We start from the raw sequence: 13,616 nt of genomic DNA, 5'->3' as shown, positions 1-13,616 counted from the left end.
TTCCATGTCTATATGTTCAGAAAATGTATTTAACATACAATGGCACACATTCATTTGGCTGAGCAACTAGATGCAATAAATCAGAATCACAGAATGATTTGGGTTGAAGAGGACTGAAAGATTATCTAATTCTTAGCCCCATGCCATGGGCAGGCACCCTTTCCACTACACCAAGGTGCTCAAAGCCCCTTCCAACCTGGCCTTGAACACTTCCAGGGATCAAGTATCCGCAGCTTCTGGGGACAACCTGTTCAATAAAGTTTCAACTCCTAGTACTTCTGAAAAGAGGAGGCATAAAGCAACTGGACCTTTATTTGTGCAAAAAACTTTATGCTTGTCCTGTTTTTATCCAAGGACAGGGTTAATTTTTCTCAGAAGCTGAGAGGGAGCCATGTGGCATGTCCATGTTGTCATTCTACACCATGCACATCATCACTTGTGAGTGGAGTTAAGAGACTCTCACTTCTGAGAAGGAGGGCATTGCAGTCAGAGAGAAAGCAGGTGCACGGGGGTCTGGCTGCCATTTTCTTAGTTGTCTCAGGGTCATGCTGCATCAGGTCAGTGGGAGAGCAATTTGCATGTAAAACACCCTCTCTGTTGTACACTATTGTAAATAATATTGTTGCTGTTACTGTTTATTTTCTTATCTCACTGCTGTTTCCAGTAAGTTTCTCTTAGCTCATAATCTCTGCCTTTTGTCCCTCTCACTGGAGGGCCCTGAGGTAGGGAGCAGGAGTGTCATTCCTAAACCAGGACAATGCTTAAGTACTTCTGTATATTTAAAAATTAATGTAATCACAAAGATGGCGGGACATCAAGAAAGGAAAAACTGAGAGGTAAAATTCTACTTCCTTGTATGCAGAGGTGCTGGGGTGAAAAGCATCATGCAGGCTTCAGGTGAAGTGTGAGGCATGACAAATGTGGCTCCTCTCGTGTGATTGGGAGGACACATTGTTGCCATTGCTCTGGGCTGTGTTTCTCATAATGAGCAGACCAGATGGTTTGGTTTTGAAAAGAGCTAAGGACAATTAAATAGCTGTGCAAGGCACTGGCAGCACCAGCTTTCAGTACTTCCTCCCCATATTTGCGTGGACGAGATGTGATGGCAGAGGAAAGCAAAACCAGGAACTTAATATGACACCTGCCACATGCATCTTGGATAAAGCACTCTTGGCTGCTCGACAAATGCAGGCCTTGATCTGGCAGAAGCCAATTAGTTTTGTACACACAAATAGTCTCACCATGGAATAAAGCATCCAGAAGTTTATTGGGAAGTTTATTCCCTGGGAGGTGGAAGTGAAGCAAGCTGGAGGAATGACTAAGAAGTAGGGGGGAGTTAAACACAGAGTAGCAGAAGCTGGCTACCCACTTGGCTGACCCATCAGGTGAGTGGGTTGCAGCTGGAGTATCACATCAGATAAAATAACAGGAAGAGCCAAGTGATGGCACACACAGGGAAGATGACCACCAGGAAAAGTGAACAGTGGAATGATCTTTTAATGCCAGTAAGCAGGGTGACAAAGCAGAAGAGGACATATAATGTGATGAATGCAATTACTCACATCTGACTCAGGATTGAATGGGTGTTGTTACTTAGTGCTTTTTTTGTCATCTTATTTTTGTTATTTTACAAGTAACTGAGGCCAAAGGAAACGTGTCATGAAGCCCTTGGGAAGACATAGGTTAAAAGTGGAGAGTCTGCAAACGAGTGAATACAAAGAATGTGTAAACCTACACATCTCAGGAAATAATAACTGCAAAATCCCCTTAGGTGAGAGAGGAATGGTTGCCGATATGAATCAATGGACATGCACCACAGAGACTTAATCAGATGATGGAGGGAACTGTCCCACTCTGCTCTGCACTTTTATGGCTACACCTTAAATCCTGTATATAGTTTTGGGCACCATAATAGAAAAAAGATATAAATCTCTTAGAGAGTGTCCAAAGGAGGGCCAGGAGGATGGTGAAGGGCCTTGAAGGGAAGCCATATGAGGAGCAGCTGAGGTCACTTGGCTTGTTTGGCCTGGAAAAAGGAGACTGAGGGGACACCTCACAGTGGTCTTCAACTTCCTCACAAGGGGAAGCAGAGGGGCAGGAACTGATTTCTTCACTCTCATGACCAGGTACAGGACTCCAGAAAAGGTCATGAAGATGAGTCAGGGGAGGTTTAGGTTAGATATCAGAAAATGATTCTTCACACAGAGGGTGATCAGACCAGGAACAGGTTCCCCAGGGAAGCGGCCACAACACCAGCCTGACAGAGTTCAAGAAGTGTCTGGCCAACACTCTCAGGCACATGGTGTGATTCCTGTGGCTGTTCTGTGCAGGGCCAGGAGCTGGACTTTGACAGTCCTCGTGGGTTCCTTCCAACTCCGGATATTCTATGATTCTATAATTTTAAGTTTCACTGTAACAGGCCAAGAGACCATGGAAGAGCAAATGAAGAAAAGACAGAAGAATCCTGCCAACTCATCCGTGGGAATCTTGGGGGTAGCTTGGTTTTCATACAGTTTCCTGAACTCTTCAATTTGTGCCCCAGACATTAGCCAGACATATCCCTGTGTCTGCTGCTCTGAGTACCTGCTCTTTCTAACCTAATGCCTGCATAATGGAAACTCCATGAACTGGGATGCAAACTGCCATCTTCCTTAAGAAGAGAAGGCTCATCATCTTGGCGGACCTCCAAGAGGCAGATCTGGGACCAGGCGAAAAACCCCATCAGGCTGGCCTGTGCTATGGTGCTCTCTGTCCTGTGGGTACTTGCTGGTCCCCAAATGCACAGTTTAGCCCTTAGGTCAGCACAGCGAGTCCTGGCCAGGAATGGGTGTGTCACCTTTTGGGGAGCCTCCTTAAGATGTGTATTTCTGCTAAGTGCCCACCCCTGGGGCCCCTAACAGCAAATTAACTTCTCAGGCACACGCCTGTGGTCCTGGGACAAAAAAAAAAGACTATTTGCATGCAAAGATTTTACAAATTTGGTCATCGTGACCAAACTTTATTACCCATTTTATGGAACTGTGACAAAGTCTAGGAATCAAGCAACATGGGGATCACAGAGGCTATTATGTTTATTGTGCTGAACAGACTGTGATAAACCATTAAAGGAACATTTTCAACAAGCAAGCGATTTGAAGTACAATCATAGACAGCAACTCTACATGAAGAACAAAGCAAAAAGTTAGAAGACACTCAAAAGGAAAAGCAAATTGTAGTTCAACATCTCGAAGCAATTTTTTTTCCTGCAAACACACCTCTCTTGCAGAAATGGTAGAAGAGTTACATGTCCAGTCATAGTTAGCAGTGACCAATGACAGCATAGAACAGTCGTATAAAATTTATCTCCCACAAAAATAAACTATATATATAAAAAAATTTTATGATGTTCTCACTGACTCAATGGCCACATGCAAATTTTCCGTCTGAAAAAATGAGGTATAGTAGGCCCTAAGAGGTAGTAATGTGTTTTGATTGTACTACAATATATAGAAAATGTAAGATTCAGTTCATCAGAGTGGTAAGTCTCTTAGAGGTTGAAGAGTGACACACAGAGAGCAATTATTTCTGTGTCATCCACTGAATACCGTGGCTTAACAAATGCAACAAAACCCCTCAGACCCCAAAAGGGACTTGCTAAGGCATGTTTTGATGCCCTTTGAAGTCAGCAAAATTCCTATTACTGCCTTCAAGTGACACTGGATTTGGCCTGTTAGAGCTACTTATAGCTAGGATTATTTCTCTTTCACTCGATATTATCATGTCTAGTTACAATATTCCAACCAGCTCTTTCCAAGCCACTGAACCCCGCGCGGTGCTTCGTGGAGGTCCGTGTTCCTTGACACTGCCTCTTGGGAGAAGCCAGTTATCCTCAACTGCACTTGGCTCCACGCTAAAGCCATACCAACAGACGCCTTCCTGAGAAACTACCCCTGGCCCAGTTATTAATACAATGGTACAAAGTTCTGACTAGGAAAGAGAGGAAGAAGGGAAATAAAACAGAAATAGAGAAAATGAAATTGGAGGTGGGGGAGAGAAAGGACAACAAAAGTGAGAGAGGAGAGAATAAAAAACCTCTACATAAGAAGCATTTAAAATAAATCTGGCTGAAACATATTACAAAATCACATTTGTGTAAAATACACGAAAATACTTGTCAAGTATTTTCTTACAATCTACTAATTTTTTTTTTTAAAAACACATATTTGTGATTGCATTATGCAAAAGCTGAGCTTGTTGCTTCCCACCTACAAAGCTTCAAGTTTCTTTGAAGGTTTTTTTTGTTCATTTTTTAATATTTTTAATACGAAAGTAATTTAAAATGTGTTCATTTTCCACAAGTTATTTTACAAAAATAATTTTGAATTAGGGATTAGTTGCAGTCCTAACTGTTTCAAACGTCTCAAAACTGATGCTGAAAGTAACAAGTTCATTCCATTTAAAGTCTGGAGGTAGGTCTTTGTCAATCAATTAGTCCATTTCTTTAAACAATTCATTTGAGGTACAAACTTGGACAGTAATATTTAAACTTTACAGCTAAATTTTTTCTGTCATGTAGTGTCCTTGAAGAAAATTATCCTCACAAACCTATCAGCAATTCAATACAAAAATATATTCAAGTTAACAGTACATTACACAGAAGTCTAGCAGAGAATAGAGTAAGTACATAAAATAAAACGAAACAAAACCAAAACCAAAAACCCACACAAAAAAAGGAGAAAAATCAAACAAACCAAGTGAAAGAAAAACACATAGTCATGCTGAAACACAAAAAAGACATTGCTTCCTTAACTGCAAAAAAGGTTGAAATAGAAATAAGGGGAAAATGCAGATACTCATGATTATCTACCCAGTAAAAATTTCCTGCATTGAATGTGTATAGCAGCATGTATTTATCAGTCTGTTGAGTTATTTGTAAAAATCAGAGGTAGTATTGAATAGTGGGGTAATATTGCATCTGGTGCTAAAAGTGCTGCTTTGAATGAAAAGATGGAGAAATGTCACTGGCACAGAGGTGCTCAGTGAACCATCCTATGTCAAAATACATTGCTTAATGTAATGCACGACCTTAGCTGAGGTACATGGTGTTCATTCTTACATTGTGACTGATGAGTAATGAGGAAAGATTCAATTCTTTCAAAATACTGGTACAGGGCAAGTGGAATTAGTAGAAACTAAGCAAAAATCTGGATTATTTTTCTTCAGATAAATTTATGATTAATTTCTAGGTACCTTTCTGTATGTTTTTAAAGACTTTTATCAATAAAGACTTATTCATTAATGGCTTAAGAGTGGTGTCAGTCATTCTTATTTCCATGGAAAACTCCTGGCTCTAAGAAAGCCAATTCCTTGGCTCCCTATTATCCAGATGATAAGGTCTGTTCATTTGGTTTACTACTGCTTGTGCTGATATGTTTGTATCTAAAACTATACAACGTATCTTTGTCTTTCTTCCCTTTTGCAAAATGAAAGTACCTTTTTCATGTTGATTTCTTTCTTCTGATTACCAGCTGAATGAAATGAAAAATCAGTTTTCATTTTTTTCCCAAAATAATAGTAAGTCTTAAAAAAAAAATCAAGTAAAAGTCTACAAGAAGGTTACAAAAGAAAAAGAATAGTATCTATCCCCTATCTTTGGTGTTCAAAAACAGGGAGTTCACTAAGTAGGGAGTGGGTTGCTGGAAGTGTTGCAAGGCATGAGTGTTACACACCCAGCCTTTCCTATTTCAATGCCCATTACAATGACTATGTTAAAAGTTTCTTGTTTACACGCAGTGCAGTGAATGACACAAACCTGATTTGGAGCTCTTCTTGACCCAGTCACCCTTACTTAGCAGCTCAAACAAACTATTAGTAGGTTAGGAAAAAGAAAACAGTAATTAAAAGTTGCATCGTTAATCTGTGTCCCCTTTGTGTTACAGCAGTTTTTCACTAGACCTGGGACTGTGAAGGGATTACAAAGAAGATGATTAGTCAAATCCTTTTTAAGGTTATGTGATTTTTTTTTTCCCCCAGGCAAAAGTGGAAAGACCATGGCAATAGAAAGTAAGTGGTCAAGGCAGTGTCTTCTCCCTTCAAAAGACCCAACTGCTGATGAGGTAGAAATTGCATGGTGTGATGTCCTAGTCTTCTTCTGCAGATTCTTGTGAGGACGTTTCTTCAGTCTCTTCCTAGAAAACACAAATAGGAAGGATAAATACCGTGGTGACCAGGCATCTTAGGCTGCCAGTTCAGCTGTCCCTGACACAGCTGACAATTACCTCTTGAGCTAATAAAATGCCCTTTACAGTTCCTGTGATGTCTCAAGAAGCCACCCTGGGGAGGAAGGGAAGGTGCTCTCTGATCCCCCCACCTTGCCTTGCCAGTTTTTTCTTCTACTCCAGGAGATGTCAAGAAAAAGCATTCTGTGCCATGCTTTGTCAGAGGCCTCTTATGGCCAGCAGACATGGGCAGCAAGAAAATGGAAAGCATTTTGAGCACATATCCAATCCTAAGCAGCTGCTCTGGGAAGCCTTCTCCTCCTCATTGGCCCTAGTGCTGCTTCATGTTTGCCTTCAGCAAGCCTGCCCAAATGTGATGTTCTTATTCTGCTTTTTTAAACAAATGTTCAGTACCTTTCAGGTCATGGGTGGTGAACTGGGGGCAACTAACATTTCTAATAAAAGGGGCTGTCAATGAAAAGCTGTTTTTTATCAAACACTGAACATCATCCCCTAAGACAGCACGTAAAAAAGATCTAGGAAGAAGAGAAATTCACCCCCTCAGCCAACTGAGACCTTTGAAGAATGACCAGCTTAAAACAGCTTATAACAGTCTTCATACTTTAATAGATTTGATTTTCCACATGGCTTCATTTTGTCTGGGTGGCTAACTGACACAATTTATAACTCCCTTCCTTTCCCAGGCCACTACAGTACACCATTCAGCAAAGCTTGCCTTAAAGCTTGCCTGCCTTATACGACCAAACTTCCATTCATTAGTGTTTGAAACACCTCAGCTGTGAAGGGCTCCTAAATGCTACCATGTGTGACACTGCTGCAGAGGAGCGGCATCAAGGAAAAACACAGCGCTTTAATCATAGGCCACTGCTTACTGCAATCCCCTTTCAAAAGGTTTCAACCTCCCCCTGCACCTCCCTGCAAGAAAAGGCCAAAAGAAAGCTGTAAATCCAGGGAATAAACATAACTATAAATGAACGGATGACAGCTTAAAAAATATAACCATAGCAGCATCAAGCCATGAGATTTCACACTGGTTTTGTTTAGTCTGCTTTGGGTTATGTGGGAAAAGTGAAAAGCATGAAGGAAATGCTCCCCCCCTCTTCCTTCATGCCCCCACCCCTGCTAAAGCTTGGGCCTCAGATATTTAGGCCAGTAGGTTTATACCTCTTGACAAGGAAACAGGCCATGACCCTGGGGTACTCTCTTGAGCACCAGGCACAAAGAAAGATGTAGCATGATCAAAGCCGTGGATAGAGCAAGGAGAGCAAAATCAAGTGTCAGCTGCCCTCTGACCCTGAATTTTCAATTCTTATATTCCAGATGACACTGATCTATCGTACAGATGAACAATTTTTTCCTCACAATAACTACTGTCCACTTGTAGCTGGGTTATATTCACAGCACTGGAACAAAAATGATTCTCAACTCATGAAATGATCAAGCAAATTTTACTCTGTCTCTGGTGGCACGGGGGAAACTAAGCTCACACTCCATCAAATCCCATTAATGCATAATGAATTTTTCCTGCTTATCTTCTGTGCAGAGCAGGACTGTTACAACATTTCAGTCAAGAAGAAAAATGGTATTTTCAGGCACCTACCGGAGGGCTAATGTGGGCTGCATGTGGAGAAACACAGCAAAATATGTCGGTTTGAGCCTTGGTAATTCAGAACTCAGAATGATTGCGGCAAACCCCAGTTTTGCCTCCAAGCCAAGTATTTCAGTTAAAAAATTACTACTGTGGGTTCTGTACTCTTAACATAATACAGGTAGACGTGTTTTGGTATTTGATGATGATCACATGTTTAATTTCTTACAGTGCTGTGGTCAGCCTCTGATTATCATTTCCTGGAAGACGGCAGCACACGTGTGGGTGCAGAGCGGCAGCTCTCTTTGTTTTATGCTTGGCTTGTCAGGAGACTACTGAAACCTGATGAAATCATTTTTCCATGAAGGTAGACTTCCGATCACAAAGTAAGAAGGATGGGGGAGAGGCAAAGTATGTGAAAGGACATACTTCAAAGCTCAGCCAGGGTGGCCACAAGAGAGCTCTTTTTAGTTAAAAAGTTGTCCACTCTAGTGATTTTTACTATGAATCTCACCGTATTTTTTTCCCTAGTAAGCCTTGCTGCAGTGACCAAGAAAATAAATGAGAATCTCTTCCTTCATACACTTATATGTATTCATGTAATGAAGGAAGCTTCTCTCACCTGCACATGTATGTGCAGATATATGTACCCGTAGTATTGGGAAGGATGAGAAACTAAAAATCAAGCTAACACACCCTCCCCCCCCGATATGTAAATAATAAACTAATTATTAAAAAAATATTTGAGACTGACAAACTTCAAAATCACATCACTGTTGGGAAATACTTTTTTTATGAAGAAAAGCTTTTCAAAGGAATCAGATTGTTCATTCCTTGCAAAAGCCTACAATGCCTCTGTTGCAGATGAGTGTTTTAAGCCAACCTATCATGTAAGCTTCTTATCAAGACACTGATGGAGACATGACTGCTGATCTGAAGGCTTACAATTCAAACAAAGGGATACTACAAATCAGACATATATGAAGGGAGGCACCTAAAGGAAGAAGTGAGTAGAGGTTCTGAAGGACAGAGTGTAGATGTATATTGCAGGAACAGAGAGGGACTTTTTGCACTTGTGATAAACTGGTTGCAAATATCAGAAGGTTGTGTAGCTGGGATCTCCAACCCAACTTCTGCCTCTACAACACCCACCACCCCTGCACACACACTTTCCAAAAGATGGAGGGGGGAGCAGGCATTTTGGAAACTGTGTAACCTTTGGAAGTTGAAAACCGGCTCTGTGCTGAGCCACTTGAGCCAGAGATTCACTGAAGTGCTGGCACTGTCAGGGCACTGGACACCTCAGGGGAAGGATGCTTACCAATAGTAAGCACCCTCCAGGCACTTGCAAGCCCTCACAAACCTGCCAAGGTTGATGGCACAGCCATCTGTCATTGTCCCCGAGTCAAAAGTTGAAGGAGGAACTGGGGCTGGAATTAAATGCTTTCTAAATCCAGATGTGCTTCCAATAAATTTGAAGAGAAGGGAACAAATTAAGAAGGAAAGCATGGTCATTAGAGCAGACATTAGAAATCCAAGTCACTCAAAGTGTGATAGTCACGCAGAACATAAATTCAACAACACCATCACAGGATGCACTCAGCAAAGAAGCAAAAGTTTTGGGTTACATGGCAGCTTTAATTGAGGGTGTTCTCACTTAGGTGCATTCACTTTAGTTGTGGAGGCAGAATGGTGACAGGTGTAAATTGACCATAAAAGTGCATCGACCCAGTTTTGCCTTCAACGGCTACTTCCCAGGTTATTTGTTTTCTGCTGCAGCAAACTAGTGAGAGGTTGGGCCAGCAGACTGCAAAGAGAAATCTGTCAAAGCTTCAAACCAGGCTGGATCTGGCCAACAGGGAAGCCACAGCCACGAAGAGCGCAGGGAGCATAGGACAAATAGTCGAAGAACAGGGTGAGTACTCATATCCATAGCTCAGGCTTTACTCCTGCTGCTACAACAATATCCTAGGCGACTTCCCACACATCCATGTGTACATCCCCATACATGTATCTGCAGGGGCTGATTGGCACAGGGACCAGCTGCAGAGGCAGTTTCACTTGGCACACTTGGGTCATTCATGGGTCCCACAAATGGATATGTTTGTCCTGGACATAGCATGATGTTTTATGACAAAGGCAGCACACTCAGCCATATCCACCCTCAGTTGCTGTAACTGCCCCATCAGACAGGGAGTGATAGGGAGCTGGTGTCTCTCCCAAAACAGAGCTGCAAGGTGGCTTTCTCCAAAGCTCATAAAGGAGCCTTTTCCTGAGGGGCATCATTGGCAAGGCACTGGCAGATGTGGACACTGCCACATCTCATCTCTCACTGAGGCTGGCCTCCCATAGGAGAGAAAGGACAAACTTTGCAATGACTCACAGCAGGTATCTGCCTTCAGAAGGGCTACTCTGCAGGGGACTGGGATCACTGTTGTTAGACCTGATTTAACTGGTGAAGGTAACAAAAAAGGAACAGGAGGCAGGACAGCAGGTTTCAGTTGGAAGTGCTGTCTGCAGCCAGTATGTTTATTTGGGCTCACCAACACAGAATTTTGAAATATGACAACCTTAGTGGGATCTGATTGCCTGAAGACAGCACCTGATGCTCTTTTCGATGCCCTGGACATCTCATCTGATAAGATAAGCCAGAAAGGTGCTGGTCTCCTGTGTCATCTCCTCCTTCTCTGTGTGTATCCCTGTGAACCCCTGGGACACCTGCACAGAGCAACTGTGTCAAGATGTATGGACCCATGAACCCTCTTCAGAACTATGAAGTTGAATCTCTCCTTTGGAAGTCTCAGCGCTGTGGAAAAACAAACTGGTGCCAGACTCTTTTCAATGGTGCCCAGCAACAGGACTCAGAGGAATGGCCATAAACTAAACCACAGTAAGTTCCACCTCAACATGAGAAAAAACTTCATCACACTGAGGGTGGCAGAGCACTGGAACAAGCTGCCCAGGGAGATCATGGGGTCTCCCTCTCTGGAGACTTTCAAACCCAACCTGGACATGTACCTGTGTCACCTGCTCTAGGTTTACCCTGCCTTGGAAGGGGGTTTGGATGATCTCCAGAGCTCCCTTCCAACACAAATGATTCTATAATTCTGTTATTCATTGCTAAACCTCAGAGGTGGGACCATCCAGAATGGAGATGTGCCACAAACGATTGTATTGAAATGTCAACGTCTTTTCAGATCAAAGTCACCCCCTGATCCCAAGAGACTTCTTTCCCACAACATCCGGGGCAGGTGAAATGTAACTCTACCTGCTGCCCAAGACCTCTATTTGGTGATCCAGATTTGGCTGGTGCAGGCTATTTTTTCCTGAAATTACAAGCAGCCAGTAGCATCCTAGTGGCCTGAATAACAGTCATACTTAGTTTGGTCAATGTATGTCCTCTGCTATTTTTTTTTGGTGGACACCCACAAACTGATAAAAGCAAAACCTGATGATGAAATAATTGTTGGGAGGAGCATTTCCCCACCTGTAGCAAGGTAACTGTGGCATTTTTGTAAAAATGTTTGTTCTGTTCTAATACCCTAGACAAAACTTCAAAGTCTTGGCCCCATGAAACTCACTAGCAATTCACTTTTTTCACCTTCTGCTCATGAATTTCTGACCTGCAGATTAAAAAAACTAAAACCCATTTTGAAGTGAACTGTAGGATCACAGTAATGCTGCATATGGAGCCTATGAATTTGCTATAGCTTTTATTTTACAATGAAGTATTAGCTATTGGCACAGATTTTGCTGGCTGCTTTCTAAGCCCAAGAGGGTATGCTTGAATAGATATGTCAAAAAGAACTGCTGACAAGAGCAACTTGCAAACTGTGGACCATTGTCTGCTGTTAACATGTCTGAAATCCCCTGGCATGCAAGCTAATATTTTCAGAGGAGTCCCTGAAATACAGGGATAGGAATAGATGGCTTCTAGAGCAGAGGCCAGGGCCCCGACTGTGCCCAGCTGAGACAGTCCCATCCCTACTGCTCCACAGCCAAAGCACCAAACTGCTTTAGAAATTCTTACAGCACTAACAGACACTCAGTGCAGGTTTGCTCTTTGTGAAGCTTAGGGTGGGATCTGCTGCTGTGAGCTCTGCACTCTCTGCAAAGCACACTAGCGAGTTCAGTGACAGGTGTCACTCAGCAGTAAGGCAAAGTTTAACTCCAGAAGCTGGATTCAGAACTCAAAGTGTTGCAGGTATACTCCACACGTCACAGTGAAAGGCTTTATGAGTGCAGAACAGATCACCATGACCATATACAGAAAAGGCCATACAACCCTTCCAACTGCTGGATTAAAAAATTATTTTAAGGAATCATTTCAGTACAGAAACTCTGTCTCTAAACACATATAAGTCAACCAGACCACAAGCAAGCAATTGCTGTGCACTGCAGCTGCTAGCATGCTAGAAGGAGCAAAAATTCTTTAGCTTGGTGCCTAACAGGACAGTCAAAAACTATAGCTACAGAGCAGTTCTGAGACACCCTGCCTTCTCCTACCACTGTTTCTGCAATCTTTGACTAAGTCATGGGACAGCCCTGGGAGCTGTGAGCAGGCAGGTTCTCCTCCAAGGAAGTACAACTTTCAGTACTTTAATATAACTTTAAATATAAAGAAAGAGACAAATAGAGAGATGCAGCTTGGGGTTGAGATGCAGGGACTGGAAACCAACATTCTTGCTTTAAATGTGTACGTTCCTATTGACCTAGCCTCTAATAGCCCACTTTGTTATGTAAAGATGTTGCCCTTCAAAAGAGCACAGATTTGGCCATAGCATGATGGCATAGCAATATTTAGATGCCAGCAAGCAGCCTTGCTGAGCTGCTGCTTAACTTTCCTAATGCCCAAGTGCTTGCTGGTGGGCATGTGCAGAGCTACCCAATACTCTTGTGAGCAGTCTAAGGGCTATAAGGTATCCTAAAGATACCTTTAGGATACCTGTTAGGATACCTTTAGGATTACCTGTTGATTTGACTCAGTGATTTCCTCAAAGTTTTCACACTCGGGAAGGCAATGTATAATAGATAGCAAAAATAAGACTTTTTAATTTTAATAAAATTGCATACATGTATGCAATAGCACTGTACTGGAAATTCACACATGGACTTGTTTTGAAATCCCCATGCTCTCTGATTTGAAGTAGGCATTCAAGATGGGTTTTGGGTTTTCTACCTTCTAGGAAGATGGCTCTCCCATAAACTTTTGTGTATGGAAGAAGAATCTTTCTTCTGTTAAAATCAGTCCACTTTTATATAAAAAATCAATTATTCTGTGAAAGACAAAAAGGGAGTAGAGAAAATAAAGCCAAAACCTGACTCTCTCCTGCAGGTCACCAGCCTGTGGTTTTTTAGCAGCTTAGTTAGTAAGCAAATTAAGTGCGTCCTCTCCTTTTAAGGCTGGAATAGCAGTGCTTGACTAGCAAAAAGGCTGCTCATGGGGATTACTGGATAATACACATCCCCAGCTGTTGGAGGAAGTGAACTAGCTGAGGCAGCTGAGTGAAGTTGCTGGGGCTGTGCTGGGACTCAGCTGGTAGAGGTCAGAGAGAGTTAACCATCCTAACACACACAGAAACCACTACTACAGATCCCCTTCCTCTGCTGGAGGAAGTATCTTGCCAGGCTTGGCCAAGTTTTGGTCCTTAAGCAACAAATGTAGATAACTGGAAGGGACCAAGACATTGCTTAGGAGGATTCCCATAGGACAGGACAGGAAAAGACATTCCTCTTTAAGTTAGAATAGCTTACTTAAAATATAGATTCAAGTCTATTCTTCCTGTTAGATTAATGGGGAAATAAAAAAC

General features: G+C 42.3%; 1 protein-coding gene across 1 annotated transcript in view; it reads right to left on the bottom strand.

Annotated features, from left to right (window-relative positions):
- Positions 1–3,053: 3,053 nt before the first annotated feature.
- HMGA2 (high mobility group AT-hook 2) overlaps positions 3,054–13,616 on the bottom strand; it is a 119,471-nt gene continuing 108,908 nt past the window's right edge. The window contains exon 6 of the mRNA XM_064731118.1: positions 3,054–6,167. Coding sequence (XP_064587188.1) covers positions 6,120–6,167 — 48 coding nt within the window. The 3' untranslated portion in view covers positions 3,054–6,119. The remainder of the gene's footprint in view (positions 6,168–13,616) is intronic.

Source organism: Zonotrichia leucophrys, chromosome 1A, assembly GCF_028769735.1.
Source record: "Zonotrichia leucophrys gambelii isolate GWCS_2022_RI chromosome 1A, RI_Zleu_2.0, whole genome shotgun sequence".
Classification (NCBI taxonomy): domain Eukaryota; kingdom Metazoa; phylum Chordata; class Aves; order Passeriformes; family Passerellidae; genus Zonotrichia; species Zonotrichia leucophrys.
This window is presented reverse-complemented; position numbering and strand designations above follow the sequence as displayed.